General features: G+C 48.6%; 11 protein-coding genes across 11 annotated transcripts; 6 read left to right on the plus strand and 5 right to left on the minus strand.

The window, feature by feature from the left end:
* Window positions 1-908: 908 nt before the first annotated feature.
* Window positions 909-2,962, minus strand: N7537_005333 (STE20 family serine/threonine-protein kinase; the record flags this gene model as incomplete). The annotated part of the gene is made up of 4 exons (XM_056896390.1): window positions 2,822-2,962; window positions 2,681-2,748; window positions 2,452-2,619; window positions 909-2,399 (listed from the first exon to the last, which is right to left on the minus strand). The coding sequence occupies exons 1-4, from the start codon at window positions 2,865-2,867 to the stop codon at window positions 909-911; spliced, it is 1,773 nt and encodes a 590-aa protein (XP_056752175.1). The 5' UTR covers window positions 2,868-2,962.
* A 321-nt stretch (window positions 2,963-3,283) lies between these two features.
* N7537_005334 (FAD-binding oxidoreductase) lies at window positions 3,284-4,964 on the minus strand (the record flags this gene model as incomplete). The annotated part of the gene is made up of 2 exons (XM_056896391.1): window positions 3,284-3,316; window positions 3,369-4,964. The coding sequence occupies 2 exons, from the start codon at window positions 4,962-4,964 to the stop codon at window positions 3,284-3,286; spliced, it is 1,629 nt and encodes a 542-aa protein (XP_056752176.1).
* A 551-nt stretch (window positions 4,965-5,515) lies between these two features.
* On the plus strand, window positions 5,516-6,640 carry N7537_005335 (dTDP-4-dehydrorhamnose reductase family protein; the record flags this gene model as incomplete). The annotated part of the gene is made up of 4 exons (XM_056896392.1): window positions 5,516-5,697; window positions 5,758-5,777; window positions 5,833-6,544; window positions 6,610-6,640. The coding sequence occupies 4 exons, from the start codon at window positions 5,516-5,518 to the stop codon at window positions 6,638-6,640; spliced, it is 945 nt and encodes a 314-aa protein (XP_056752177.1).
* Window positions 6,641-7,634: 994 nt separating this feature from the next.
* On the plus strand, window positions 7,635-9,911 carry N7537_005336 (uncharacterized protein; the record flags this gene model as incomplete). Its single annotated transcript, XM_056896393.1, has 1 exon — window positions 7,635-9,911. The coding sequence occupies one exon, from the start codon at window positions 7,635-7,637 to the stop codon at window positions 9,909-9,911; it is 2,277 nt and encodes a 758-aa protein (XP_056752178.1).
* A 1,573-nt stretch (window positions 9,912-11,484) lies between these two features.
* N7537_005337 (glycoside hydrolase family 16 protein) lies at window positions 11,485-12,636 on the minus strand (the record flags this gene model as incomplete). Its single annotated transcript, XM_056896394.1, has 1 exon — window positions 11,485-12,636. The coding sequence occupies one exon, from the start codon at window positions 12,634-12,636 to the stop codon at window positions 11,485-11,487; it is 1,152 nt and encodes a 383-aa protein (XP_056752179.1).
* Window positions 12,637-13,148: 512 nt separating this feature from the next.
* Window positions 13,149-18,800, minus strand: N7537_005338 (potassium ion transporter; the record flags this gene model as incomplete). Its single annotated transcript, XM_056896395.1, has 4 exons — window positions 13,149-13,964; window positions 14,021-15,803; window positions 17,828-18,462; window positions 18,555-18,800. The coding sequence occupies 4 exons, from the start codon at window positions 18,798-18,800 to the stop codon at window positions 13,149-13,151; spliced, it is 3,480 nt and encodes a 1,159-aa protein (XP_056752180.1).
* A 25-nt stretch (window positions 18,801-18,825) lies between these two features.
* Window positions 18,826-19,099, minus strand: N7537_005339 (uncharacterized protein; the record flags this gene model as incomplete). The annotated part of the gene is made up of 2 exons (XM_056896396.1): window positions 18,826-18,860; window positions 18,895-19,099. Coding segments are annotated over 2 exons (240 nt in total), but the record flags the coding sequence as incomplete, so codon positions are not given.
* Window positions 19,100-19,380: 281 nt separating this feature from the next.
* N7537_005340 (zinc-binding alcohol dehydrogenase family protein) lies at window positions 19,381-20,532 on the plus strand (the record flags this gene model as incomplete). The annotated part of the gene is made up of 1 exon (XM_056896397.1): window positions 19,381-20,532. The coding sequence occupies one exon, from the start codon at window positions 19,381-19,383 to the stop codon at window positions 20,530-20,532; it is 1,152 nt and encodes a 383-aa protein (XP_056752182.1).
* A 311-nt stretch (window positions 20,533-20,843) lies between these two features.
* Window positions 20,844-21,933, plus strand: N7537_005341 (carbon-nitrogen hydrolase family protein; the record flags this gene model as incomplete). Its single annotated transcript, XM_056896398.1, has 4 exons — window positions 20,844-20,888; window positions 20,973-21,061; window positions 21,133-21,536; window positions 21,602-21,933. The coding sequence occupies 4 exons, from the start codon at window positions 20,844-20,846 to the stop codon at window positions 21,931-21,933; spliced, it is 870 nt and encodes a 289-aa protein (XP_056752183.1).
* A 1,600-nt stretch (window positions 21,934-23,533) lies between these two features.
* N7537_005342 (uncharacterized protein) lies at window positions 23,534-24,789 on the plus strand (the record flags this gene model as incomplete). The annotated part of the gene is given in 4 exon segments (XM_056896399.1): window positions 23,534-23,557; window positions 24,152-24,220; window positions 24,234-24,318; window positions 24,587-24,789. The coding sequence occupies 4 exon segments, from the start codon at window positions 23,534-23,536 to the stop codon at window positions 24,787-24,789; spliced, it is 381 nt and encodes a 126-aa protein (XP_056752184.1).
* A 764-nt stretch (window positions 24,790-25,553) lies between these two features.
* Window positions 25,554-25,950, plus strand: N7537_005343 (uncharacterized protein; the record flags this gene model as incomplete). The annotated part of the gene is made up of 2 exons (XM_056896400.1): window positions 25,554-25,665; window positions 25,715-25,950. The coding sequence occupies 2 exons, from the start codon at window positions 25,554-25,556 to the stop codon at window positions 25,948-25,950; spliced, it is 348 nt and encodes a 115-aa protein (XP_056752185.1).
* Between the last annotated feature and the right edge of the window lie 1,246 nt (window positions 25,951-27,196).

A 27,196-nucleotide genomic window follows, 5' to 3' on the forward strand; every position in this document is an offset into this window, starting at 1 on the left:
ATATACAACCTATCGGATTTCCGATCCTATCACTTAGTCTATACACACGAGTCCAGAGCCCTAATTTGTAGGTTTCTAAATTCTATCGTGAGTTTTCCTGTTTGACAGAAAGCTGGTGTACGAACAATGTATGGTATGGATGACCGATGTTGACAACTCTAAGATGACAAAACCCGCTATTTCAACAATCTAACACGGACATCGATGAAACTGTAGTATGTACTTTTATATATGCTAGCACCAAGTGTCACATGATCTTCTGGGTAAAATACCCTGTTCCAACCCTGTTTCATTTGATCAATTTTGGTATTTGACAGTGGAGACGGTACTCAGGAAGGACCCAGCTTATTTAGGCAATGGATACCTAGACATCTAAAAGGAGTATACAAAACCACATCGGAGTATCCTTACACCTAACGCCCATAATATCATCTTGGGGGCAAATAGACCACATTATTAGACTCTTACATTGTCAAGGACAGAGGGAGCATCAGCCGTCGACTGATTGAAGAAATACGAAGCGATACAAAAATCAAGACATTTTTCACATTTCAGACATAGTATGTTCTAGTACTCCTGGAAAATACTTTGAGAAAAAAAAATTACACAAAAGACCAAGGGCCAATAGACAAAGACAGAAGCACAGGCAGCATTCTATCAGGGAAAAAAAAGAGAGTACAGAAGAAAGCGCAAAAAGATTACACCAGATCATTAGGAACTCCAGGACCAGTCCCACCAAAGTAAGTGACAGTAAACAGAACGAACGAACGGACACCAAGGATGCAGCCAATGGCAAAGAGTTGTACAAGAGTCAGAACGCCAAAATGGGTCTATACAGCGAATGGAAGAAAGAGTAGCAGGAGATGTTGAGGTTGACGTTGGAAGCGTGAGGATGGTTGACGGTGAGACTAGATGCCGCCCCAGCGGTTGCGGAGACCCTCTGACCATCGCTGGTAGAGGACATCAGATAGTTGTTTGGTGTGTTCCATGCCGGGTGCAGATTGAGCGGGGACGGATGGGGGAGACTGGGGTTGGGGCTCGGGGACGTAGGATTGGCGACGGCGGTGGCTTTTGAGGTGTGGGTTGTTTTGGGCCAGCACGAGGCGTGGTCGCGAGGGGGAATCGGGTTGTGTGGATGGGAGAAGAATGGAGAGGCGGGAGTCTGCTTGGAGCTTCTCGTTCATGATCCGGACGATGTGGTAGAGACCTTCCGGGTCGACCATTTCCAGGTCGCTCCAGGCTTCGGCAAGTCTGGAGATTGCCTCACGTTTATCGCCATCACCTGTTGTTGATAGGACTTCCTGGCAGGACATTCCCACTGCCTTGCTATATGCGCGGCGTCCAAGTTGAGCCTCCTTGCTTGAAGTATCAGTGGATACCATCTTCGGGCTTTGATTTTCATCAAATCCCTGCTTGATCGGGTTGAGGTCGGAGGGGACCTTGTCTGATACCCGGCGGAACTGTCGGACTGTGGACGGGCTGTTGCCATAGCTCAAGTCTAGACCAAGGGGTTGTTTGACGCCACTCGAACGACGCTTGGTGTTAGCCCGTCTGACAGACGGAGATCGGTCGGTAGGGATTCGGCGGACGGTGGAGTTTGCCTGGTGCTTAGGCGGCGGTGGTGGTGCGCTTATATGCATGTCTTCGAGCATCTGGGCGGGATCAGGCGTGTTGTTTTCGTCCTCCTCGTCGAATGTCATCCAATCCGTGCCCTTTGGCTTCCACATTGGAGGAGCCTTGACCGTGTCAAAGACCCAATCGTCATCATCGAGATCCTCGGGCCTGGTCATGGTGTTGAGGGATTCGGCATAGTATTTCACGTCTCTCCCTTCACCACGGCCACAATCCCAGTCCTGCTTGCGCAGAATCAGTTCTTGAAGTGACTCAACCTTGCCCGCATTCCGGATAAATTTGTGTCTCAGGAGCTCCTTTGCGCTCGGCCGCAGATCCGGATCCTTTGTCAGACACTGTGCAATGAAGTCCTTGAATGTGTTGCTGTACTCGTTGCCTTCGAGTCGAGGTGCAGGGTTCTTCGGAATTAGAAACAGCACTTTCATCGGGTGTGTGCTGGCATGTGGGGGTTCTCCGTTGATCATCTCGATTGCCGTGATGCCTAAGGACCAGATGTCTGCCTTGAAGTCGTATCCAGCCTGCTGGATAACCTCCGGTGCCATCCAGAATGGAGTTCCGACGAATGTATTGCGCTGCGACTTGATGTTGACCAGCTGCGCGGCGACACCAAAGTCTGCCAGCTTCACCTTTCCACTCTGAGAAAGGAGAACATTGGCGGCCTTGACATCACGGTGGATTTTGCCTTCGTTGTGCAAGTAATCCAAGCCCAAGAGGAGTTCTCTGCAGACGATGGCCACATGGGCTTCGTTAAAACATCCAGGTTTTAACTGGAACGATTAGCGATGCCCCTCATGTTAAAAATAGCAGCAAGGAACGTACCAAATCCAAACAGGAGCCACCTCCAAGGTATTCCATAACGATCCATAGTTTGTGCCCCTTAAGGAAACTGGCCTTGTATTGTGTAACGTAGGGGCTAGCGCAGGTAGCCAAAACAGAAATTTCCTGCTGGATTTCCTGAATATCATCCTCGCTGGACTCGAGATCGATCTGAAAAGGGGGTCAACAATCGAACGAAAGGACTCGAAGATCGAATATCATGAAAGCGTACGTGTTTAATGGCAACGATCTCACCGTCAGTCCTGTCAATGGCTTTGTAAACCACTCCGAAACTACCACCTGCAAATGGAGAATCCAGTTAGCCGACGGAAATGCAAAAAAAATAAAAATAAACAGCGCTTTGGGAACTCACTCCCTAGCTCCTCCATCACCTGGTAATGGCTTGCCATGTCGTCCATTGTGCAATAATTCAGCCCAGCTAGCTACTCCAGTCAGACAGGGAATGTCGACAGGGCTCATCCAAATAATGAATGAATAGCTTGGGACTTTCGAGAGGTCAAGACGAGAGTCAAGAGGTCATCGGGGATGGCGGGCAAGGGGTGGAGCATAAATCCCCAAACAAGCTCCGTCTCACATGGCAACGGAAGGCCTCAGGCACCAACTGGGGTATATCTGCAAGGGGTCCACTCAGCTGATCCGATTTACCTCGAATATAGCTACTTAGTCCTAGAAGGATTATCATTTACTTCTTTTACGGATTCTGCATTGTACATGCTTGTACATGCTTGTACATGTGTATAATGTGATTATTACTTGCTCTCGGTAAACGGCTTTTGTTATGCTCCAACGATCCATATACAACACGTAAGATGCTCTAAATATACTTGTACGGGTTCATGATCCCATTCTAAGAATAAAAGTTAGCAATTGCTCACACATAGAAGCGACACTCCACTTACCGGGTCATAGAGGTTCTTCAGCTGCTTCATCAACTTCACCATCGTCTCGTTCTGACTGTAACCAATGAACTCGCGCTTAGCAACGCCAAGCCCATGCTCAGCGCTGATGCTGCCCTGGCGTTTCTGAATCCACTCATACACCCACGGCTCGATCGCCTTCTCCACTTCCTTGCTGTACTGTCGTACGGAAACGTTCAAGTGCAAGTTGGAGTCACCCATGTGACCGTAACCAACCACGGCACGAACAGGGAAAGAGTCGTCGTCACCGACCAGACCCTTCTCCGTGAGGCGGGCCTTGCAGTCCTCCACAAGCAGGTACAGATCCGCCAACGGGATCGACACATCGTACTTGTAGGTGCCACCCAAGTGGCTCAGGGACTCGGTGATACCCTCACGCCAGCGCCACAGGGCCTGGAACTGGGTCTCGTCCTGGGCTAGTACACCGTCGGCGACAATGCCGTCGCCCATGACGCTCTCCAAGAACGACTCAAGCTTGGCCATGTCGTGCTCGGCGTTGGAACCGCTGGTCTCCACCAGACAGTAGAAAGGATACTCACCCTCGAGAGGGTGCTTGTTACCCGTAGATTCAATGACCAATTTCTGGCTGCGACCGTCCATCAGCTCGAACGCGGAGAGAATCTCCGAGAGCTGGCCCTTGGCAGCGAGGTAAGCCTGCTGGACCTGCTCGAAGCTCTCAAGACCGAAGTAAGCCACATTAACCGCCTTGGGACGCGGGGGGCACTGAATAGAGACAGCGGTCACGAGGCCAATGGTACCCTCTGAGCCGATGAACAGCTGCTTGAGGTCGTAACCAGTGTTGTTCTTGCGTAGAGTCGACAGCGCATCCACGATAGTCCCGTCCGGCAGGACCGCCTCAAGGCCTAGCACGCTACCGTGGAGACTGCCGTAGCGGAGCAGACGCAGGCCACCAGCATTGGTGGAGACATTTCCACCGATGTGACAGGAACCCTTGGCACCGAGGTCCAGAGGGAAGAGGTGCTCCCGCTCGGCGAGATACTGGTCGGCAGTCTCAAGGATGACACCGGCATCAGCGACCAGGACACCGGAAGCAGCATCGAATGAGCGGATCTGATTCATGCGCGAAGTGTTGATGACGATCTCATCGAAAACCGGCACGGAGCCACCGACAAGACCAGTGTTTCCACCCTGCGGGACGACGGCCAACTTGCGCTCGTTACAGTATTTCAGCACCTTGCTGACTTCCTGTGCATTCTGGGGCTTCAGAACAAGCCGGGTGTGGCCACGGTACTTGCGCATCCAGTCGCTGTTGAAGGGTTCGATATCGTCCGTCGCGTCGGTAGTCACGCCATCGATCACGGCCGACTGGGAGCCCAGGAGTTCCTTGAAGTGTGTGACATCTTCAGCGGAGATCTCGGCGAAGTTGGGGTTGCGCTTGAGGTTGGGGTAGGCGTCGCTGGTGAACTTGATCTGGCGGGAATCGGAGTTGCGGGTGGAGCTGGCGCTGAAGGTGCGCGTAGTCAAGGGTGTGATGGATTGAACGGTGCGAATGGCAAAACTGGGACGAGGCACTCGGGCCCGCCGCAAAGCAGCTGTGATATTCCTGGCACCAGACATGGCTGAGGAATTACAATGAACAATTTTTGGAAGGTCAAGTGGAGATGCTCCGATGCTCCGATCTGCCTCCGAGAGCTCCCAGATCCTCGCCGATTTTGATTCGACCTCGGGGATTTTCGGCGTTCTACATTCAACGCTTACATGGTCTTTGAGACCAGTTTATATGTTTTAGTGGTGTGGTTCGGATTGGTATTGTTATACCGATATAGTAAATATTTTGTAAATATAGTGTAGGAATCAAATTTACACACACACACACATATATATATCCTGTACCTTATTGCACCAATCGACCTTCAAGTGCATGCTGATCATGATATCACAAGGTACATATGTATGTCTTAACACCATGCACAAAATACAGAACTGAGTGCAATTGATCGAATTGATCGAATTCAAATGGGCTTGATGGCCTAGATATGTGGGTTATAACTGTGTCTCAACTGTGATATCCACTGGGAGAAGTCAGTTACGTCACAGTTGGCCCCGCGTCATTTAAAAAAAAAGAGCATCCCGCCATCTTCCTGACTTAACACATAGCTATATCGAAAATGACATCGACAGTTCTAGTTACTGGAGCCAGTGGCTTCCTTGGCCGTGCTGTTTTCAACACTTTCCAACACTCGGGCGTATTGGTTGTTGGCCAGGGATTCTCCCGTGCTGCCCCGCCTACCATCTTGAAGGCCGATTTGGAGAAGGGGGAAGACATTCGCATGCTCTTTGACGAAGTGAAGTATGTATTTTCCATCTAGATCCTGAGTATAGACATTAATCAGCTTTGAACGATCGCCAGGCCTCAGATTGTCATCCATTGTAAGCTAATTAGCCGACTCGATCTTCCCCCAATTCATAGACTAACAGTTTACAGGTGCCGCAAACAAGTCCCCAGACCTCTGTGACAAGAACCCAGACCAAGCCCGCAAGGTCAACGTCGATGCCACTCGCGCACTGGCTACAGAATGTCAAGCTCGCGGCGCCTTCCTCATCTACATCTCGACCGACTACGTCTTCCCCGGCACCGAAGGCGACGCACCTTACGAGGCCGATTTCGAGACCAAGCCACCGAACCTGTACGGGCAATTGAAGCGTGATGGCGAGGTGGCCGTACTAGAAGCAACCAAGGAGTCAGGTAATGGCATTGTGCTGCGCGTGCCGGTGCTGTACGGCACCGCCAAGGAGAACTCGGAGAGCGCGGTCAACACGCTCGTCGACGCGGTCCAGAAGGCCACCGACGAAAATGCCGGCGTGAAGATGGACGATTGGGCTATACGGTACCCAACCAACACCGAGGATGTTGCGCGCGTGTGTCGGGACATTGTCATCAAGTACTTGCGTGAGAAGGAGAAGCGCAAAGATTTCCCTCGTATCCTGCAATTCTCATCCGAGGACCGAATGACCAAGTATGAGATTTGCCAGAAGTTGGCTCAGGTGTTGGGTGTCGCTATTCCCGGAATGATCCCCAATAAACAGGGTAACGATCCCAATGGGGGTGTCGTGCGACCTTATGATACACATCTCTCCACAAAGGCACTGACTGAGCTTGGGATTGATGTGCGGACAGTGGATTTCATCGCATGGTGGTAAGTTCTCTTTATTGGGTGTACTATATATACCTTGCTTTTAGGCCCGTGCTAACGACTCGCAGGCGCCGGGAATTGGGTGCTTATAGGAAATAGGCTCTAACTTAGTCAAATATAGAAGGATAAAGCTCCAATTGAAAACCGGAAAGGAGATTTAAGCCTATCAAGGAGATCAGCTAGACCGAATCAGTAATGACCTTGGAACCATCACTTCACAGAACTTGTATATTCTGTGTACAGAAAATCATCCGAAGGATCCCCACGATACTGGAAGTTTCATGGTATCCTCATTTGTGACGAGTCTACAACATAATGTTGGAAGTACATTTGGTGTGAGACACTCAGATCCGATCGTCCTGTGGACCCGGGGAGATCCTCCAATAATAGTCTCACCCTTTTCATTGAACAATCTAATAGAGCGAATAAAGCTAATAGTACCTGTCGATCATACATCACACACTCTATTAGGTGAACCGTCTATGTACAACATATACACATCGTTGCCCTCGTTGCTCTCGTTGCTCTCGTTGCCCCAGCGTCGCGTGAAACCGCATGCGGCGCGTCGGCAGAACCGGAAATGTTAAGCCCCCACGAAATTGCCAGGGCACTGGGCTGGGAAATTGCGTTTCATCCTTTTCTTTTTTTTTTCCAATCTCACCTTTGATTATTTGTTATGCCACGTACGGAGTACTCCGGTGAGTTCAATCCCTAACATCTATCCAATTTGGTCTATCCAAACCAGCAACTCCCATGCAACCCCAGCCTAGGCCGGCCTAATTGACGATCGGTGCGGGTCGCTTTTTGCCAAGGCGCAAATGGTCGATTGAAAACAGGCCGGTTTGATCGTGAGGACGAGGTGGGATTCTATTTATTCCAATCCCACACCTTTTCCCACAATTGTGTGTTTTCCACCTGTTCATCGAACTCTGTGAAGAGGCTGAATCGCAGAGTCGCAGCACTGCCCGATCTGAACGGGAAATTGCCCGGTGTCAAGGCGACGCTAACCTTATTTCGATAGAACCCAACGCAGATTACGAAACTTACGCGCCTCGGCCTCCCGGGGGCGAATGTCAAGTGAGAAAACTCAAGCATGAGTGAGAACGATGCGATAGCGGAGGCTGTACCCCCAAAGTTGTCTCGATATCGTAGCACGCGAGGTGGGACCACCAACGTCGAAATGGCCACACCACCTGCGCCTGTGAATAGCGTCGAGCTGAACCCCTCGCTCGCCCGAAGCAGATCTCGATATCGTCGCAATCGGCCACTGTCAAATGGAAATATCGTACCTCCTACTCCCGCGATCCCGGGCCACGCGCGAATTCGGCCGGTACGAGGAAGTCAACGGCCCGCAACCAGCCACCCTTTGGCACCACAAAGTGAGGAGGAAGCGCACACGCGCGAGCTACACAGACAAGGTGCGATGGAACAATTGACTGGAGGGAATAATTCCGCGCAACACACTGGGCAGCCTCAGGTGCCCGCCTCGTCAAGACAGGCTGTGCAACAACCCCGATCGCAACCTGCGCCGGCGCATCCCCCGCGCAGTTCCAATTCAGGAAACGATGGGAACCGCAAGTCTTTCTTTCAGAAGGTCAAACTTTCAAGATCCGCCAAGAAAAACGAGCCCCTCCCGAACTACATTGGGGTAGGCGGAACCGGAGTGGTTCCAGGAGTTGATGCTCCTGTCAGCGCTGTCAACGCTGGAGAGCGGCATGCGCTCGTCAAATATGGAGATGCTACTGCAGATCTCACGGTCACCCCGTCAACTCAAGTCCGCGATATATTGATAGATGCCACCAAGCACTTATCTCGGGATATTGATGCGGAGAGATTCATTCTCATGGAGTCTTACTCTCAAGTTGGTCTAGAGCGCCCTCTCCGCCGCTATGAGCATATCCGGGAAGTCATGAATTCCTGGTCACATGATGCGGATAACCAGTTCATTGTTATTCCTCCCTCCAGCGTGGAAGCCCTAGCTCAGCTCGATGCTGGGCATGCCCCCAGTGGGCAACCATCCCCAGTGACTGTGCATATTTACCATTCCCAGCAACGTCGCAAGTGGGATAAGCGATATGTCACCTTGCGTGCGGACGGACAAGTGACAGTCTCAAAAAAGGAGAACGCCGAGGAACAGACCAATATCTGCCATATATCCGACTATGACATCTACTTTCCTAGCGCGCGAGCGCTAAACAAGGATATCAAACCGCCTAAGAAGCTATGCTTTGCAATTAAGAGCCAGCAGAAGTCATCTATGTTTTTGTCCACCGAAAACTTCTTGCACTTCTTCTCGACCAGCGACAAGTCTATTGCAGATACATGGTACCGGGCAGTACAGAAGTGGAGAAGTTGGTATCTTGTCAATAAGAAGGGCGCAGGTCCCAAACCAGAGACCGAGACACTCCTGAAGCGTGCTGGGACAAAGAAGTCGACCAATCAGCCCAGAAATGTACACAACGAAGTCCCACTCCTAGAACGGGAGACTTCGACTGAAAGCTCTGACCAATGGAGGCCCACAAGCTCCAAAGACATCTTTGCGCGGAAGAAAACCCTTCGTGGACACGTGCCCCCTCCACCATCATATCCCCAGACCCTCACGCTCGATATTGATACAGAAGGGCCTTTCGCCGACAACCAGGCATTACTCTCAGGAATTTCATCCGAAGAAGTAGAAACTTCAACGTTTGCACCATCCGGACTCCTAGGTCGAACTTACACCCAGCGACAAACCGCTATGCGGGAACGGGATGATCGCGACAAGAAAGCTAAACAGGAAGCCTTTTCAGGCACTGGCTTTATGAGCGGAGGATCCATACATACCCCCGGCCACGACTCAAATCCCAATAGTCGGACCAACACAATGACTCGTGCTCCCGATACCTCTGCTTTTACTCGAACCCTATCTCTCAAACAGAAGCCTCTGGTTGACCTCACTCCAGTCTATGCCGAGCCACCACAGCATAGCCGCACGGGCAAGGGTCGCGGCGTCAAAGTCCAACCTGGCATGCAACTGATCGACGGCGCCACTGGTCCAGATCAGACACCAGGAGGAATCTCCATCCCACCCGCAACTTCGTGGCGACGACCGGCCGCAGAAACCACACCCCAGCGGCGAAACACCACCCGCAGCGTGCACCATCACTCAAACAAATACGCGGCCCCAGTCTCTGCTGAAGCAAGCCCGGTACCCGCCGCCAGCCAGTTCACCGCTAACAGCCTGCTGGCACATTCAGCCAGCACGGCTAGTCATCGGAAACCGCGCAGCGGACATGGCGTTGCAACGGGTGATCGAAATGCCACACGGCCGTTGTTGGATATGTCCCCGGAGAATCCTTTTGCAGATGGCAGTCTGCTTCGACAGCTATAGTTGTGTTTCATTTACTTTGATTTTCTTCATGTCTTTCTTATGTTTGTTGTTACGACGATTATGATTGTTATCTCGCGAGATTCTCTTTTGGTATACCTAAGGTTTATTCACTTGGGCTACTGGCTCCCCATACTATGACACCGCAAGGTTAAGTCCACTCTCGTCAGTATTGATGCATTCCGTGTCTTTTGATCTGGAGATGAATTATTGATAGCCGATTGTGCTTGATGGACGATTCATCTTTGTTAGAGATACCCATTCTATGTTTATTTAGCAATGAAGTGAAACTGAAAATCTACCTCCGATTTTTATTTTCACATTATTTCAAAACTTATTTCTCACAGCGACTTTCAATATCTCTCTTATTTTCTACTGAAGTCTTTAAGAAGGGATCATCACACCATCTGACTTGCCGTGACATCGCTGCGCCGAAAACTATCCATCCAATTAATCCACTTCGTCCTTCAACATATAAGAAGACCGGTGGACTGATCAACTCCAGACACCATTCTAACTTATTATCACAAAATTTTCCAAAGAACGCAATCTTCCACAAAGGTGAATCAAGAATCTACTAGCCAAGCGCGCGAGGAGCATAAATCTCCCGGCAGCCTGACCTGCAACAAAGGGAGGATACGTGCCCTGATCCAAACCCCTGATGGAGAAAGCCACCATTTCTCCGGCACCGTCAACACTCATCTACGCGTCATAGCCAACAATGCTCAAGTGGAGCACTTCGATCTCGCCGAGGATAAGCCATATTGCCAAGAGTTCAAGGCATTGATTGGTCCTGTTCACGCTAACTTCTGGTGGCAAGGGGGAGTTATACACCACCTCTCTGGAAGATTACTGTATCACATTGGTGACCCAATCGAGGTCTCTGGTGAAGGATGGTGGGGTGATATTGATAACAGGGAGTATGAGGAGAATGGCGAGGAGCGCTACAGTGATGAGAGATGATCCGAGAGCATGAGCTTCAAGGTGGGTTTTATTCGAGGTATTGTTGAGTCCCTGCTAATAAACCAACTTACAGGCATTTCCTAAAGATATGGCGGCGAGTATCTGTCCGCGGTACTAATGGGATGGGTATGAACGTATCGCGGGGAGTTGCAAGTGGATTTGGTTTATTCTAGGGATGCAAATCGCTAGCACTTCTGCACGCAGGGATCCATACAGTACTAACTCAACTATCTAGCTTATTTTGACTGCTAATTACACCTGGGCATTTGAGGGGATACTCTATCCTGCGTGGATCATAGATGTTTCTGATATTTAGCCACATTTGCCCCATCGTGGGTTAAGCTCTAGGACTCCAACTATGTCTGGATATACTCCTACTTCCTATCCAATAGCACTTCGCTACTGAGATTGAAAATACAAAGATCATGGAAGAAAAATAGGTCATCATTTGTCTATTCATACGCCCCCACGAATAACCAAGTCCCGTAGCTTGAGCAAAGTCTACATCGACTTCCCCGAGGTATATCACAGTACCAAACTCCCTCCATATCACGCAGCAAATAGCAAAAGAAACAAAAAAGAAAATCCCCGGCTTTGATTCATTTCTCCAAGTTCAAGAAGCACGATAAACCTTGAAACTCTTAAACTCCCAATAGGCGTCAACGAAACTGCCAGGACTGCTAGCAACAAAGCCCGAGCAAGTCGCCGGACAATGATACAAAGTATCATAGAACTGCTTCTGCCCAGCAAGCTCACCACAGAGATCAATATTGACAATAATACTCAGGTTCTTGAAATGCGACGTAGTATCACAACTTGTACTCGGGAAATCCGCCAGCGCAATGCCCCAGCTACTCGGATCCGGATTTGCCGCCGTGATATCAACAGGGATAGTTCCACTGGGGAAGAACCAAGCCCGAATACCAGCGTCACGGAGTTCAAGTGCATAAACACCTCCGCCACGGTTATTCATCGCCTCTCCGTAACTATTCTCATCACCGATGACAGCACAGCCAGCGTTTCCACCCGTGGCATTATTGCAATTGTTAAAAATACCCTGACCGGTCTGTTTGCGCTTGACATCCATATGACAACCCTGGGTAGTATGAATTGAGATTTCATTGCCATGACTTCCAATATTTGTAGTTTCAAGAACATCGATCTCGCCATTCATCGGCCAGTTATAGCCGTCTGTTAACCACAACGCAGGCCAGGTCGCACAGCCGAAGGGTGTATGAATGATATCGAAGACGAAGAGACCTGAATCATATGTATTTCTCGACTCGACACGGACAGAGTTCCGACCAGAGCGGGCGTTTGGGGTCGAAGCGTCGACACGCAGGATGGCCGATGATTCAGATGCATAGGTGAGGTTTAGATGTCTGGCGGTTGATTTGTTGACGTAGACGACGAAGCCCTTTGTTGGATCTTCGTCTGTGAAATAGGTGAATTGGTCGAAGAAGGTTGGGCCGGAGTATTCATCTGCGAGGGTGTAGTTCAAAGATGTGTAGTTTGGGTATTGGTTTTTGATTATTTCGACGGGGATCAGTATTGCAGCTAATATAATTACTATGGCTGTAGCGCTGGCGATGAGTTTCGTTTGCAGGGACCAGCCTTGTGGGATATACCAGGGCTTTTGGGCTGGGGTGTCTCTGTCTCCTTCTGGTTGGCTAGAAGTTGCGATTGGGGATTTGGTTTCGAGGGTAGGGAGACTCGGGTTGGTCCCGCTGTATTGATTTAGATATGATAGTTGTTGGTTGGCCATGGCGATAGTTGATACGGATTAGTTTACTTGGATTCAGAGATGAGTTCTGTTCTATATTCTACGCAATTACAGAGTTGTGATGTTACAAAAAAGGCTATGTAGTTTGTCGTCATGGATATCTACTCCGTCCTACAATGGAAAAGCGCCGATCCTTCCCGCTTGCGAGGCCCACCGATCACTTCGCTGTAAATAACCTAGTCTATTTCGTCGCCGTATATCGACTACTACCATGCAAGTTTCAGGTACATATCAATAAATCTCTATTTTCCCTGCTTATTATACCATGATGATCTAGAGTAGTTATATTGGTTAAAAGGTTGAATTTTGTCCTCACAATCAGTTAAGACATGTAAGACAAAGAACCCTCGAACTTCACGTGTTTTACTAAATAAGTGGTAGGATAGAAGTCCAATATATCTAGATTATGTGTGATGAAATTAAGATTGAACCACCAGGGCACGTATGTAGAACGCCAAGCCTCTATAGGTATAAAAAAGGGTTCCGCTCATTTTTTACCGATTGGATCGGAGAGTGGAGGAACGATGGACCAGAGAGTCTGCATTGGGAGCAGGCTGGGTCTGCCAGTCGTGGGTTTCCATACCCGAAGATAGACCAGCATCGTTCCTTGCTTGAGATAAGGTACGCGATTGCGCTTGGGCGAAAGACCCACCACCACTGAGGTTGGATGCGCGGCGGCGCATGCGGCGCTCTCCCTCTTCGGCCTCGTGTCGATTGAGGGCGTCGGAGGGGAGAAGGACGGCACGATCAAGCGCGTAAGGCAGGCCACGGTGGCGACCACGGACTTGCATGGCAATGATTACCAACTTGGAGATTACATTGAACTGTCCCGAGAAGGAGGTGTTGACATCTGTGTATCCGAAAGAAAGGCCCACAGTACCGTATGCTGAGACGACTTCGAACAAAACAGTGAACAGCTGGAAGGATTGGTCGTTCACGTTCTGCAATTTTGATCCTTCCGCAATGGCAATGATAAACAGACCTAAAAAGACGTACCACAAATCGAAACTCAGTTGACGTCGCAAGTGAGCTCCGATATAGGTGGGAGCATTGGAGTCTTCGTTGTCATCCTCGTCTGTGGCATCGTAAATTCCCAAACTCTTCTCTTCGTAGACGTTGGTTCGACGCATAGAGATAGCGATAGGAAAGACTGAGATATACATCATGATCAAATAAGAAACTTGGATGGCGGGATGAAGTTCTGAAAGACTGATGATTCCGAAACCAGCTGTTCGTGTCGCAGCAGCTTGAAAGAAGCCGTCCACAACTCGAATTCCGGGCGGTAGTGCAGTGACGGCGGAATCGTTGAGCTACAAAATGATGGTCAGTGAAAATCGCATAAAAGAGAGAAAACCAAACAACTCACATCCAGGATGACAAAGAAGATCAGATCAATGCCATTCAATAAGACGAGAATCGCAAACAGCCACCAAGTGGCATTGCGAGGGAACAATAGAGTGAAGCATCGACGGGGGTGATCCAGAAGAAACTTCAATTCTTCCCATAGCGCAGTGCCCTGGCGGGTGAATTTTGAAAGAACCCAGATCATCAAACGAAGCATGCATGGGAAGGCCGTATTGCCAATGATAATTAGAAACGCTAGCATCAGCAAAGGGAAAACGGCCCTTTGGAAGGAGTACATCGAGTCAGGTGTCAAGGTGAAACCCAAATCGTTGAAGGCGGAGGCAGCGGTAAAGATTCCCCACCACGGCCGCCCAACTCCATCAGCCCGGACAACGTCGCCCCATCTGTTCTCTGTCATGATCCAGCCGATCATGCTGATCATGCCGATGAGATGGAAACCGACGTAGTAGGTGATGAGAACGACGGCTAGCGTCTTAAGCGCACGGTATTCGATACCGCCCAATTCATCACGCTGCTCCTCAGTCAAATCAACGAAATTGGAGTTACGAGCGACCGTCGCATTCCAACTGAGGTATGGCTGAGTGTTAAGGTCGCGCTCTTGTGTCAGAGATCGGAACACCCCCCTGAAAGTGTTCCTTGTATTAGTAGGGGCAAGAGTGGTAGTCTCATTCCCATCTTTAGTCTCCCGGAAAGTGGGTCGAGTTTCTAGACGAGGGAACGTATTTCCGCGTGGACGAGTTCGTGAAATATCTGGCTCGTTGATGGTGATATGTGGTCCTTCAAGTGGACCAAGCTGATCAAGCTCCTCGGGGTGTGCACCGGGGCTCTGTTGGTCGTCTTGGTCGTCATGGTCGTCGTGGTCACTTGAGTGCTGAGCCTGCTCGCCCTCCTGGTCCACGTCTTCTTCCAAGGCCTCCGGCGCACCACCACGGTCATACTCTCGGGGACTCGGAATACGCAGAGCTCCTTTGTCCTTGCGCTGCTTTTCCAAGAAGGCAATGTGATGTTCGGGGTTCAAATGGGTTGGTACTTTCAAGCTACCGAGGCCAAAGCGAGGTTCATTGCCCGTGTCTGTTCCCTCGGAGCTGGAGTCGGCACTGCTCTCTCGCGCTTCTGGTGTGTTGATGCCCGAATTGATGTTCTTGCTAGCCGGATCCGTCAATCGACCGTCCCGGGCGTCTCCTGAATCGTCCCGTATCACCACAATGGGTCGACCGCTGACCCCAAGCTCCGCGCGGTTTATATTGATATCCCCACTGTCCCCATCATCGGTCACGGTTTCCATGCGGGATCGGGTCCGTCGCATCGCGCGAGCGTCACGGACCACATGTTGGAAGCGCTTCTCGAACCAGTATAACCGAATGAACACCAGCGCGCTGTGGATGAAGATCGGCGTGCACAGACATGTGATCAGGTATAGGACGATTTGTTGATATAGCCAGAGACTATTCAGATCGACAGTGTTTAACCCGCTCTGTGTGGCGGCGCCGGCGGATTGGAAGAGCGCATCAATGTAGTCGATGTTGCCACCGGGATAAAGGATGATGGAGCCGATGATAGCCCAGGATATGATGTAGGCATAGTGGAGGAGGATGAAATTAAGGTGTAGTTCGTTTAGAAACGGGACCTTTTCCTTGTAGGATGTCACCCGGCGAAGAAAGGCCGAGAACATATTGAACGGACTGCGGCCAGATGACCGTTGCCGAGCGGAGACCACTGGCACTGGCCGCGGAGGGGAGGATGTCGAGATGGGTTGCTCTCGAAAGGAGGGGAATTTTTCAAACCTATTGCATTATATTAGCTTGTTACATCTTCGACTTTTGTTTTTTTTTTTCTTTCGCGCGGCATACATGTGGTCCCGTCGATCGCTACCGAGCGGAGAGTTTTGACTCGTGCAGGAAGAGACCACGGGGGACGCCGCTCTTAGCCGCGTGGCATTGAGCCACAATTGTGCGTAGAGGAAATCAAGGGCATAACGGAGGGAAGACAAGAAGAAAGGAATGGAGACAAAAGGTCGAAAATCTCAGCGAGAAAAAAAGAAAAACCTGGTAATAGCTGCGATAGGAAAATCACGCATGCGGGAAGATTACATTACGGTATGGTATTGTCAACTGCCACAGAAAACGTGGTCTGTCGATCCCTTTTGGCCCGTTTCATTGGGGTTTGTGGCGAAGCAAAGTGTATTTCTTTTAAGTTTTGATATAAATACATAGGTACGGAGTACGCTTGGAAGTGTTATATTGAGGTAATAATGTATGTATGTAATAAGATGATAGAAGAGAAGAGATAAAAAAAATAAACAGCTTCGGTGGATTCCAAGGTTCGCAAACTCCATTCTCGATAAGGTTTTTACTGGCAAGGATTCAAATCGGATTTCATTACTCGGCCTCGCTCCATGTACGATCTAGGCAACATCCCTGAGTTGCACATGCACCTGGGCATTCTAGGGCACATTCCCATGTGAAGATGAAGTACTCCATCTTGGCATCTTACACATCATCCCAAAACCTGAAACTCGCCATCTTCAAATTATACAGCTGCCTAATAGTATTAAGGGGATGTTCCAGATTGGCCCACTTTTCATTCCGGCTATGTCGTGGCCCGTTCCTAGCAGAATCTACCCCTATGCTGTTAGGGCTGCCGGAATATCACATATTTGCTGCTTCCTATTGGCCCGTTGTAGCCTCATGCATTCTCCATCTTCGATAGGACAGCCGCCCTATACTTGGCAGCAGAAGGGTATTGCGTTTTATCCAATTATTTATCGACGTGTCTCACGCCTTTGTACTTGCTTTCTTACTAAAACCTGCTGACGGGAGATTCAACAAATCCAAGAGATCCACGCAATGCGAGGGGCCCCATAAATATTTTTGAAATGGGAGAAATTAGGCGGCACCGGCGGCCCGACATTCTTTAAAGGGATGATCTTTTCTAGATACTGAAGCATGTCCAGAGTATCTCTAGGCCATTCCTTACTCCATAGTATAATATAGCACCATGAGCTGCGCTGCCAAGATAGCAGCATAGCATTCTCTTTCACAAAGTTCGGAACTTCTAATCTCCTAGGGCCAGAATTCTTGCGAGGCTATTCTAGAATTGTGGGAAGATCTCGCGGATCAGCAGTATGCAAGATCTAGTCGAATTTAAAATACAACTTCACTCGAGACAAACTTATTTGTTCTGTGATTTTTGATTATTGAAAGGTCTTTCTTTACTTTCTACGCTGTGCAATTGTTTTGAAGCCACAACTTAGGTATGAAGTGAGTTTGTTAAAGTATTACATTGAATTGAATACTGCGTGTAACCAGGAATATAGTGTACAATCAGAATGCTAAAATGTCTGAAAATATATAATATAGAACATATGGATTCTTATATAGAGGATCCTCGTTGTGCTTAGTATAGGAGTGTTGAGAACCATGGATTCTTCAATCCCCAGGAGGTTTCAATGCCGCCCTCAACTCCGGGCTGCACATAGTGACCACCAGCAGTGAGACCCCCCCCCCCCCGGGCGGCATTGACTCCTTTAACAATGGTAGAACTCAACATAAGAGAGATTTACGATAAAGTGCATTCCGCAATAGAGATCATAGAAACCACCGCTGCAGTACTTCATGTTAAGGATTTAAGGACCTTGAAGGTTCAAAAGCCTGACTATTTCCACCTATAGAGGAGAGCTCCTGCTGGGAGGAATGAATGCACAGCATCATTCTCTTTATGATATAGTTGTAGATACAGGCAAATAGCGGGACATTCCACTCTAGCCCTAAGTTCAATCCACCATATACTGCGACTTGTTTTGCGGTACCATAGATAGAGCAACAATAGCGCTACAGGGTCCCTTTTCCGGAGCAAGTCTTCGAAAGGGCCATGAATACTCCGCATGAATAGTTGAATTTGACCTGTTCCGACTTCGCTATCCGGGAGGTCCAGGATCTGGGATACCGCGTGGGCAGCATGGAAATACGGATTAGTTTCCGCCGTAGATGAGTCTTTGAGGTCACACACGGCAGCTAAGGCCCTTGGCATACCATCTATGCCTCTTTCTGGCAATGGTGCATGCATCTGAGCAAAGGTCGCTGCCATGACGTGGAATAGGCTGTCCAGTCGCAGCGGGTTGACTATATGCCACAATGACATTTTACCCTTGCTCATACGCACCCAATCCAGGTCAGAGGAGTCGGAAGACTTTAGGGGCCACGCTTGCTCCGGTATGCATGAATCAGGGGACGAGAAGATTAAGATAACCAGAGCAGCCGCAGTACCCCATATTGGATCCTTATCTTTGTCTTCAATCGGTTCCCTTAGCCGCTTGTTCAAGAGGACTGTGCTTTGAGACCAGTGGTAACACTCTTCTACAGTGCGTCGGCAGCCTAAGGAGCCATTCAGATGGCGATCATATGTAAGCGCCACAGCCAGAGAGGCGTGCATTAAAAAAGGGCACTGTAAATATATTAGCTGAGATCAGGCTGATGATGGATAATTCGGCTTCCATACTGTCTGTCATCAGATAGAATTAAGATAACAAAACTTACAGTGAAGGCTAGTTCCAGGAGCTTGCGATTAACTTGTATCATATTGGGGTCGTTTGGAGGAATGAGACTTCGTCCAAGATACCTGGTTATAAAATCTTGACACCTTGCATTTAATTGATAGGATGTGGATGCGTCAGACGTCCAGATAGTATTCGTGAGAGGGGGCCGAAGCTCGACCTTTTCTCGAACCACTAACGGCCGCACTGCGTCAGCGGCGATGGGCAGGAGGTCGGGAATGTGAGACATGAAATTGCATAATATCCCGAACAAACTACATCTCTTGCATTGTGGTTTGGCTTCGTCGCACTAGTAGGCCAAGGACATTCGGTCAGCCAAGCACTAGATGATTGAACGACTGGGGCTACCGACCTTGAGTTTTCGAAGCTTGCAATTTCGGCAGCCAAATCTCGATCTCCGCAGAGTCCTACCCTCCCGCGCTTCTCTTTGACGATTCGAAGCCATGCCTTGCGCAGCTTGAGTGTGAGGACTTTTCTCGAGTTTGATGGAAATTCAACCAGGTGGAGGTAGTCACATTCCCGATGACACTAAGTAGGTACCCCACAAGCTAATCCTCTTTCGGATATTCCACCTTTCACGCTAGCTGTTGTTCGGATGCAGGTGTCTCTGATTGGCCGAAAGTTCATCTATAGTCAACCCAAGATCTCGTTGGACGGGTGCGTCACTGGAAGAATAATTAACTTGTAATAATGGCTTAGTGTATAAGAAGAAGGGCATTCCTTGATATTATACGAAAAAGGCTTGAAAACCAGACTTGGTCAACATTAAATTCCACATCTCGAGCCTTTAATCACACAAACTGTCCAGAATGGCCACCCATCTTGCTGCCGTCTCCCTCGCAAAAGGTGAGCCTTTCGTGCTTCAAGATCGCCCCACGCCAAAACCAGGCCCGGGAGAGCTCCTCATCGAAGTCAAATCTGTAGCTCTCAATCCGGCAGACGGTCACATGCGTGACCACGGTCTCTTCATACCTACCTACCCCACTGTCATCGGCTTCGACATCTCGGGACTAGTACTTGAGGTCGGCAGCAAAGTTCCCGTCGGTGTTACCGATGAGGGCGCCGGCCCCCTTTTCCGACCGGGAATCACCCGCGTCGCCGCATACGCTGCCTCCTTCTGGAAGTCCTACGACCCTAACTACGGTGCCTTTCAGGAGCGGTGCCTCATTCCCTGGCAGCACGCTCTGCCTCTTCCAGATGAGAGTATCTCTTGGAACCAAGCGGCAACCTTGCCCGTCGCCGTTGAGGTGCCCCTTAGCGCGTGGGATGCTATGGGGATTCTACGGGTGGGAGAAGCCACTGCCTCTTCTTCCGCCCCAGCCGGCGCTATAACCCAGGAAAATAAGAAACAAAAGAGAGAGGCCTTATTGATTTGGGGAGCTTCCTCTAGCGTGGGCACAATGGGCGTGCAAAGCGCCCGGCTGCTGCGGGAAGACCGTGATTCTTGTTTCGCCGCCGTCTACGCTACGGCTGGTGCGGCGAATCGGAAATACGTTAGCTCCTTAGGCGCAGACCGCGTGTTCGATTACAAGGAACCACAGGTTGTGGATGCCATTGTTTCTGCGGCCAAAGAGGATGGCTTAGTGATTCGGCACTGCTTTCTTGCCACGGGGCAGCTGGCGCCGTGCCAGGCCGTGCTTAAGGCTTTCTTCAGTGACGATCAAGGCGGAGAGAGCCAGAGGGCGAAGATAGGATCAGCCCCGATTATCCCTCCGGATGTGGAAGAGGTAAATGGAGTGGAAACCATCTTTTTGATGCCGTCGATGGACGAAGGGGAGAGGTCGGCTCAGTTCCGATATTGGATGGGGGCGTGGCTGAGGGAGAACCTGGCCAATGGGACTATTAGGCCGAGCCCGGAGCCGAGAATCGTGGGGAAGGGTTTGGGGGCTATTAATGCTGGGTTGGATGTGCTACTCCGGGGGGTGAGTTGTACGAAGTTAATTGTTGAGGTTGCCGAGTGAGAATTTTTTAAGGGGTTGACACCAGGTACTTGATCTAAAGGATTGGCACAGGTGTTCGCCATCGTATAAAGTCCCCATATCGAACGGATCATCTTATTTTTATTTCCAAGCTTGTACTAGATATGTTGATTCCTTGGATAGGCGATTTCGTGGAGTCGGGTTGGGGTCGTGTCGTTGAAGTCATCGACCCCAATTTCTCCAAACTTCATGTTGGGGTAACCGGTGGATAATATTTGATAGTAATTAATTCTGGGTGTTTCTTTCTTATCTTCTACATAATCAGCGTCTCGTACATTTAAAATTGACATATCATGGCCTCTACGCATCGCATTGCCGTAATTCAATGGCAGATCAAGGTGGGTGCATCGAATTGGGCCGTCCCCGAGCTTTGAACCACAGCAGACATGTAGTCCATTCCAATCATTCTTACATTATTATAGGAGCTTGACATTGAGTACAATCATAAGACAGCATGCGACCACATTAGTGAGGCCGCTGCACAAGGCGCTGAGCTCGCTGTTCTTCCAGAGTAAGAAACGTGTCTACCGACACTCGATAGCTCTCCAAATAAATAAACACTTGCTGATTCAAGACAACTAGATACCACCTCAGCGGCATGGTCCCCACAGACCCTCTTTGGGCAGTTCAAGCCGGCGAATCCGCCAAGTACCTAGCAAACTACCAAAGCCTGGCCAAGGAACTGCAAATTTGCATCGTACCGGGTACAATCATCGAAAAGCACACAGAGCCCGATCAATCAACCCTGTTCTACAACACGGCCTACTTTATCTCAAATGATGGCACTGTGCTTGGCTCTTACCGCAAAAAAAACATCTGGCATCCGGAACGATCCCACCTCACCTCCTCAGGCCCAGAGCCCCATGTGGCAATCGACACCCCGATCGGTCGCGTGGGAATGCTGATCTGCTGGGATCTGGCATTCCCCGAGGCATTCCGGGAACTGATAATCGACGGCGCGCAGATTGTGATTGCGCCTACCTACTGTATGTTGGATTACTCCCTACCTTTACTTGGATGTGGTATCTGATCTAACTGAAATTTTTGCTAGGGACTCCTCACGATGCCTCCCCCGAAGCCCGCGCATATAATCCAGATTCCGAAGCCTTGTTCCTCGAGTCGACAATTACATCCCGCTGCTTTGAGAATACCTGTGGTGTTGTCTTCGCCAACGCTGCCGGGCCGTCGGAGGATTTCTTGGGTCTCTCGCAGATTACGCTTCCTCTTGTGGGTCCGATTGCGAAGATGGGGACCGAGGAAGGATTCATCGTTGCCGATGTGGATATGGGCATTGTTGATGCTGCGGAGAGGAATTATAAAGTGCGACAGGACCTCAAGGAGGAGGATTGGCACTATGTTTATCGGCATACCGGACGAAAGTAGACAATCTTCAATTCCACTGGTTATTTCTTGCTTGCTGCGGCCGTTATAACCATGGGAATTTGAGCCACACTATTTCCAACTTTTCGCTTTGCAATTTTGCCTCTTGCTTTGTGTCTGTTCTCCTCGCCCTGTCGGCCAGGAGACGACAGGGATAGGGGACCCATACGCAAGTAGTACCCCAGAAACTCCACGAGAAAACGCGCCTTGACAATAAGGCTATTAGATGTCATAACGTATTTCACAAGCGAGTGGCCACTACAAGCGAGCGGCCACCTCGAAAACACATAGTAGATGCGATAGGTTACAACTTGATATCCTAACAACGGTGATCTATATAGGTATTTCCTTATATCCTTATGCTTTTTAGGCGATATTTAGTATCTTTACGGAATTTTAAGAATATATATGACTTAGTGATTAAGATATATATGTTTCTAGCTTTTTATAACGTAATTTTCGGTATTTTTTGAAATAGCGATAATATAGCCTTCTACTTTCTTTAGAAAAGATATAAAGTATTAATAAGTCTTATCAATGACTATAAACAAAGGAGTAGATAAAACAATAACATGGTTATTAAAATATAAATGTAGAATAAATCATATCTACTATGTGTTTTCGAGGTGGCCGCTCGCTTGTGAAATACGTTATACTTATGATGCTGGTGAGACCTTGGGAGGCTAGCCGCATAACGGGCGGATACGCTATTCCAGACACAGTCTAGCGTCAAAAGCTTATCTTCAACCCTTCATAGATCTCGGAATAAATTTACTCTTTAACATAATCTGTTGCTTAGTTCGAAGTTCGCCCAGATTTCCCTGGTGTAATCTTCTTGTATTTGGCTTGTAGGCAGGATAATGTCTCCCATATATTCATTAGTGGCCTCTGTACTTTTGAAATCTCTGAGGTCGGTTGTTTATGTAGATGATATGAGAGACTGAGGCCCGGGAGACCCCATAAACATGAGCCTGGGGTATTAGATATAGCTATATAATACATAGCAATAGTACAATATGATGGTGATAGCTTCAGTTTTAGCTAGAGTTCACTTTCACTTTAGTTTATCCTAAGTGCTGCTTCACTAGCTACGGTTGTTCATTCTTTCTACAAGGGTGCTCAGTAGATGACGGCTTTATATCTGCCTGACTAGATCCGCATGAATCCCCTGTGTTTTTGAAGTAATATGCAGCTAAAGCCCCACTGAGGAGGGGGTGTCACCTGCTGTGACAATGAACATGGGGGCCCCATTATCTCTCATTGTTGTTTCCGAAACAGGCAGGGGGGCACCTTCTTCAATGGTGGATTCCCTACCTATATAAACCCCCCCTCCCCCCACTTCCTCCTTTTCTTTTTCTTCCTTCCTTATCCCCCCATTCTTCTCATCTTTGATTTCATCTACCCCCTACCTTCCATCTGGGGTTTCATCACTCTCAAGTATACTCCATCATCACCTTAAGTCTCGCCAATACCCTGTCCATTCCATCACACCTTCCATCATATCTTCCCTCGAGATTCATTGGAAGCGGACCCTGTCATCATCTCTGACTGCGAGCAACACGTTATTGCGACAAGTCACGTCTGTCACGTCAACACCACACCCATGTGGTCTATTATGTCCACTCTGGTAAGTCTACCTACTACCTGTCAACACCCATCACTACCTATAATCACAATCATTATATATCACCACCCTTCAGTCACTAACATGCACTTGTCTTACAGACCCCACACTATGTGGGTTTCACTACCCTGACTTTTCATTATGCATCTCTACTATACATTGTGAGTATCTTCTTTCACTCCTATCCCCCATCTACTTCCGGCATCCACTAACTCTTCAACATGCTGTTACCTCCTTGCCCTTTTACCAAGTTTGTTCCATCACCCATGATCATCATCAATCATCGTCATCTTCTTCTTCTTCCATCATCCCTTTATGGTACGGAGCTGACCATCTCAGACATATAAAAAGATTACCCATCTGTTTCATCCTTTAGACAGCCTTTCTCTTCAGACCTTATACCATACACAAGGATTTGATAAAACTATTTGTTCCGCGTTCTATGAGTTTCTACTTCTTTTCATCTTTTCCCACTCACCTTCCTCCACCTCAATCACCTCTGGCCTCGGTCATGCTCCACGAGCTCGTGTGCTTCCATTATTGCTTGGTACTAACTACAACAGATATAGAATAAAAACAACACCCTGCTTGACATAGCCTCTTTGCCTCGAGGGTCCAGCCCAGCACAACGTGCAGCAACCCGGATTGCAGTTTGCAGCTATCCAGGTAATATCTCTAGCATCAGAACCCTCCCACCACTCTGTTCCTTCTGCTCTACGATGATGAGTGGAAGATCTTACCAACCGGTCCCGTGGCTGACGTAGGTTCGCCTTGGTGTCTTCTGTCACAGGAATCCTATCTCTCACCTTTTTCAATCTGCCTGCCTCGCATCCTCTTGTATGTACCTGCCACTACCTCGACTTTCTGTGCATGACCGCTATATTTCACAACCAATTCACACACCTCTCCATCTCTGAATAGCCACAGCGACCTTGTGAGGCCACCTTTCTTATGGATGTGACATATGACAACTGTATTTCTTTTCCACATCCACTTCATTGTTTGAGTTGCTAACGTAAATACTTTTATCAGTAATCCACGCCAGCTTCCAAAAGTTTGGCCTTTGCCGTCATGTCTACAACAGTCGAACTCGGATCTCCACACCTCCCCCGGCATATGCATCCTGGCTGCCACTCCAATATCTCCAGGTCAAGGCCACCATTGGCCTCCCCATCATTAACAACATACCTCTGCACAACAAACCCACTTTGCCTGTGGATGAAACCCTCCTCTAGCAACTGCCTGAAACTCAACCCAAACAAACCACAAGGGAAAAAAAACAAATATCAACCACATCAACCACATCAACCACACATCGATCCCCACGCAATAGCGAACAGAACAAAACAAAACAAAACAAGGAAATGAAATGAAGGAGAAGGAACAAAAAAAGGGAAAAAAAAAGGAAGGACAGATCTGGATTGGATAGAGGAACGAGAAGGAAAATGGAAGAATGGGAAGGGAAAGGGAGAAGGGATGGAGAATTGGTTGCTTTTAACAATGTCAAGAAAGCGAGATTTGGTGAGATCACAAACATTATCTCCAGGGCTTCAAGGCTGACTTCCAAAATCACAGTTCCTTGATAACTCTCCACTGGAGTCTTTCGAGACTTTCCAATTCCACCATGGCCCAGCCAGCAGAGCTTATGATTCACCCTGAATCAAGAGGGATGCAATGACACAGTGGTTTGTTCCTCAACTCGTGGTTCTCTTTTGCCAGAGCTAACAGTCTCAGTCACCAGTCACCACCCTCAGACCACGAGATCCTTGAAAATTCGAAAATTTCCTGCTCAATTCGGTCCTCCCTTCGGAAAAAAAAAGGAAAGAAAGAAAGAAAAGAAAAAAAAAAAACTCGTATCTCTCACGGTCATTGCATCCTACCACCCAGTCTAGTGCGGAAACCTACCAACCTGCTGCAATGTTGCAGACTACATGCTGCCGGCCCCTCAACACCTTACTCGACAGTAGCCAAGTGAGCCAGGAATACATCCTCTGACACCATGCTTCTCAGTACCAACAGGAGGTGTGTTGAGTTGTATGATCAGGCGGTCCCTGTTTCTAGTACCTGGGACTGTGGCAGCATGAAGAGCCATTATCCTCGACGGCTACCAAGTGCGCTAGCAATACATCCTTTTGACACCATACTTCACAACACCAATAGGCGGCGTGTTGGGTTGTATGCTCAGGGAGTGCACTGTTCCTAGTTCACTTGGACTGCGAATTGACTCTGGTATCAATGCTGCCCACGTGAGTTACATGGTGGTGAAGGCTAACAAGATCGACTTCTCAGGATTGCAGTATGGAAATTTCAGCGCACATCTCCCAGACATTTCTCAGCATTCGACAACCACCAATCTCTCGGCACCCGCCCGGGCTATGGGCCACATCAGTTCCTAACACCGGAGACCACATCAACTCTTCACGAAACGACACCAACGATCCCACCAGACACAAACCTGAACACCTGTCACTTTCGTCAACATGACAATAATAAGATCGACTTTTACTCTTGACTGCTGAGCACTTCCAACTGGACTGGGTTGGCACACTGAAACATGGGACACCAATCATCGAGATCTTCTGCCCAAGCTACTCATGACCAACCACCAACTTTTTGACAACCTCGAGGCCTTCCTAATGCATCAAATGCAATGCCTCTCTCATCTTCTATGTTCATTCATGCATATGACAAGGTTGTTTCAACACAACTTCGTCATGACAAGACTCATGAGTATGGTAAGACTTCAAAACAGTTCCCCCAACAAAGACAATGAGGCTGACAATTCCAATCGTAAGGCACAAATCAAAACAATGAAAAAGAAAATCCACACATTCACCCTGACTGCAATACTCTTCACCACTGGGGACTTGCAACCTCGCCCAGCAAGCACGCAACAGGATTGTCACAACCCACAACGGCCAAAAAAACAAAACAAAACACAAAATACCAAAAACGAAGAAGACAACAAAAAACACAAGGCGAAAAGGCAACAAGTCCAAGCATCCTCCACACCCATTAAGAGAGACCACTGGCAGACGGTGATGGAATCATTGAATGGAAGCATGTCACCTCGATGGATAAACCGATCCAGCATGGACTTGACTTCACAACAGTCGCATCTCACAGCCCCACATTCAGATTGGAAGGACGGATATGGAGAATATGGGAGGGGGATGGAATGGGAATGTATGAATGAACTTTGTTTTGATATCTTTGGGAGGATTTGGGGGCTCATTTACATTATCCAACACTTACACCGACTCTGCTGAGTCTTCAAATCTCAGCCCGAACTTTGCTTCCATGGACATCATCAACGTCCGTGTGACTGTCGACATTTGTTTGGGATCTTGATTCAATTTGTTTTGTATTCACTGGAAGTACTGAAGTACTTTCCAGCTCTATGTATTTAGAGCACTTCTGCCACATCAAACCTGCAGAAGTAAAATATGAAGCACATCATCATCATCTTCATAATCAGTGGTTTATCTTGCCTAACATATAGAAAGTAGTCCACCGTCTTGCTCTCCTATATTACTACTACTTCTTTTTGGATATGTATTCAAATTAAAGTCCTCTGTGGTCAAGGGAACGACGCCATAGGCACTATATATTCCGGTCAATTATATCCAACACCTCAAATGC

This window comes from Penicillium hordei, assembly GCF_028827395.1.
Source record: "Penicillium hordei strain IBT 12815 chromosome Unknown utg000003l_segment0_segment0, whole genome shotgun sequence".
Lineage (NCBI taxonomy): Eukaryota > Fungi > Ascomycota > Eurotiomycetes > Eurotiales > Aspergillaceae > Penicillium > Penicillium hordei.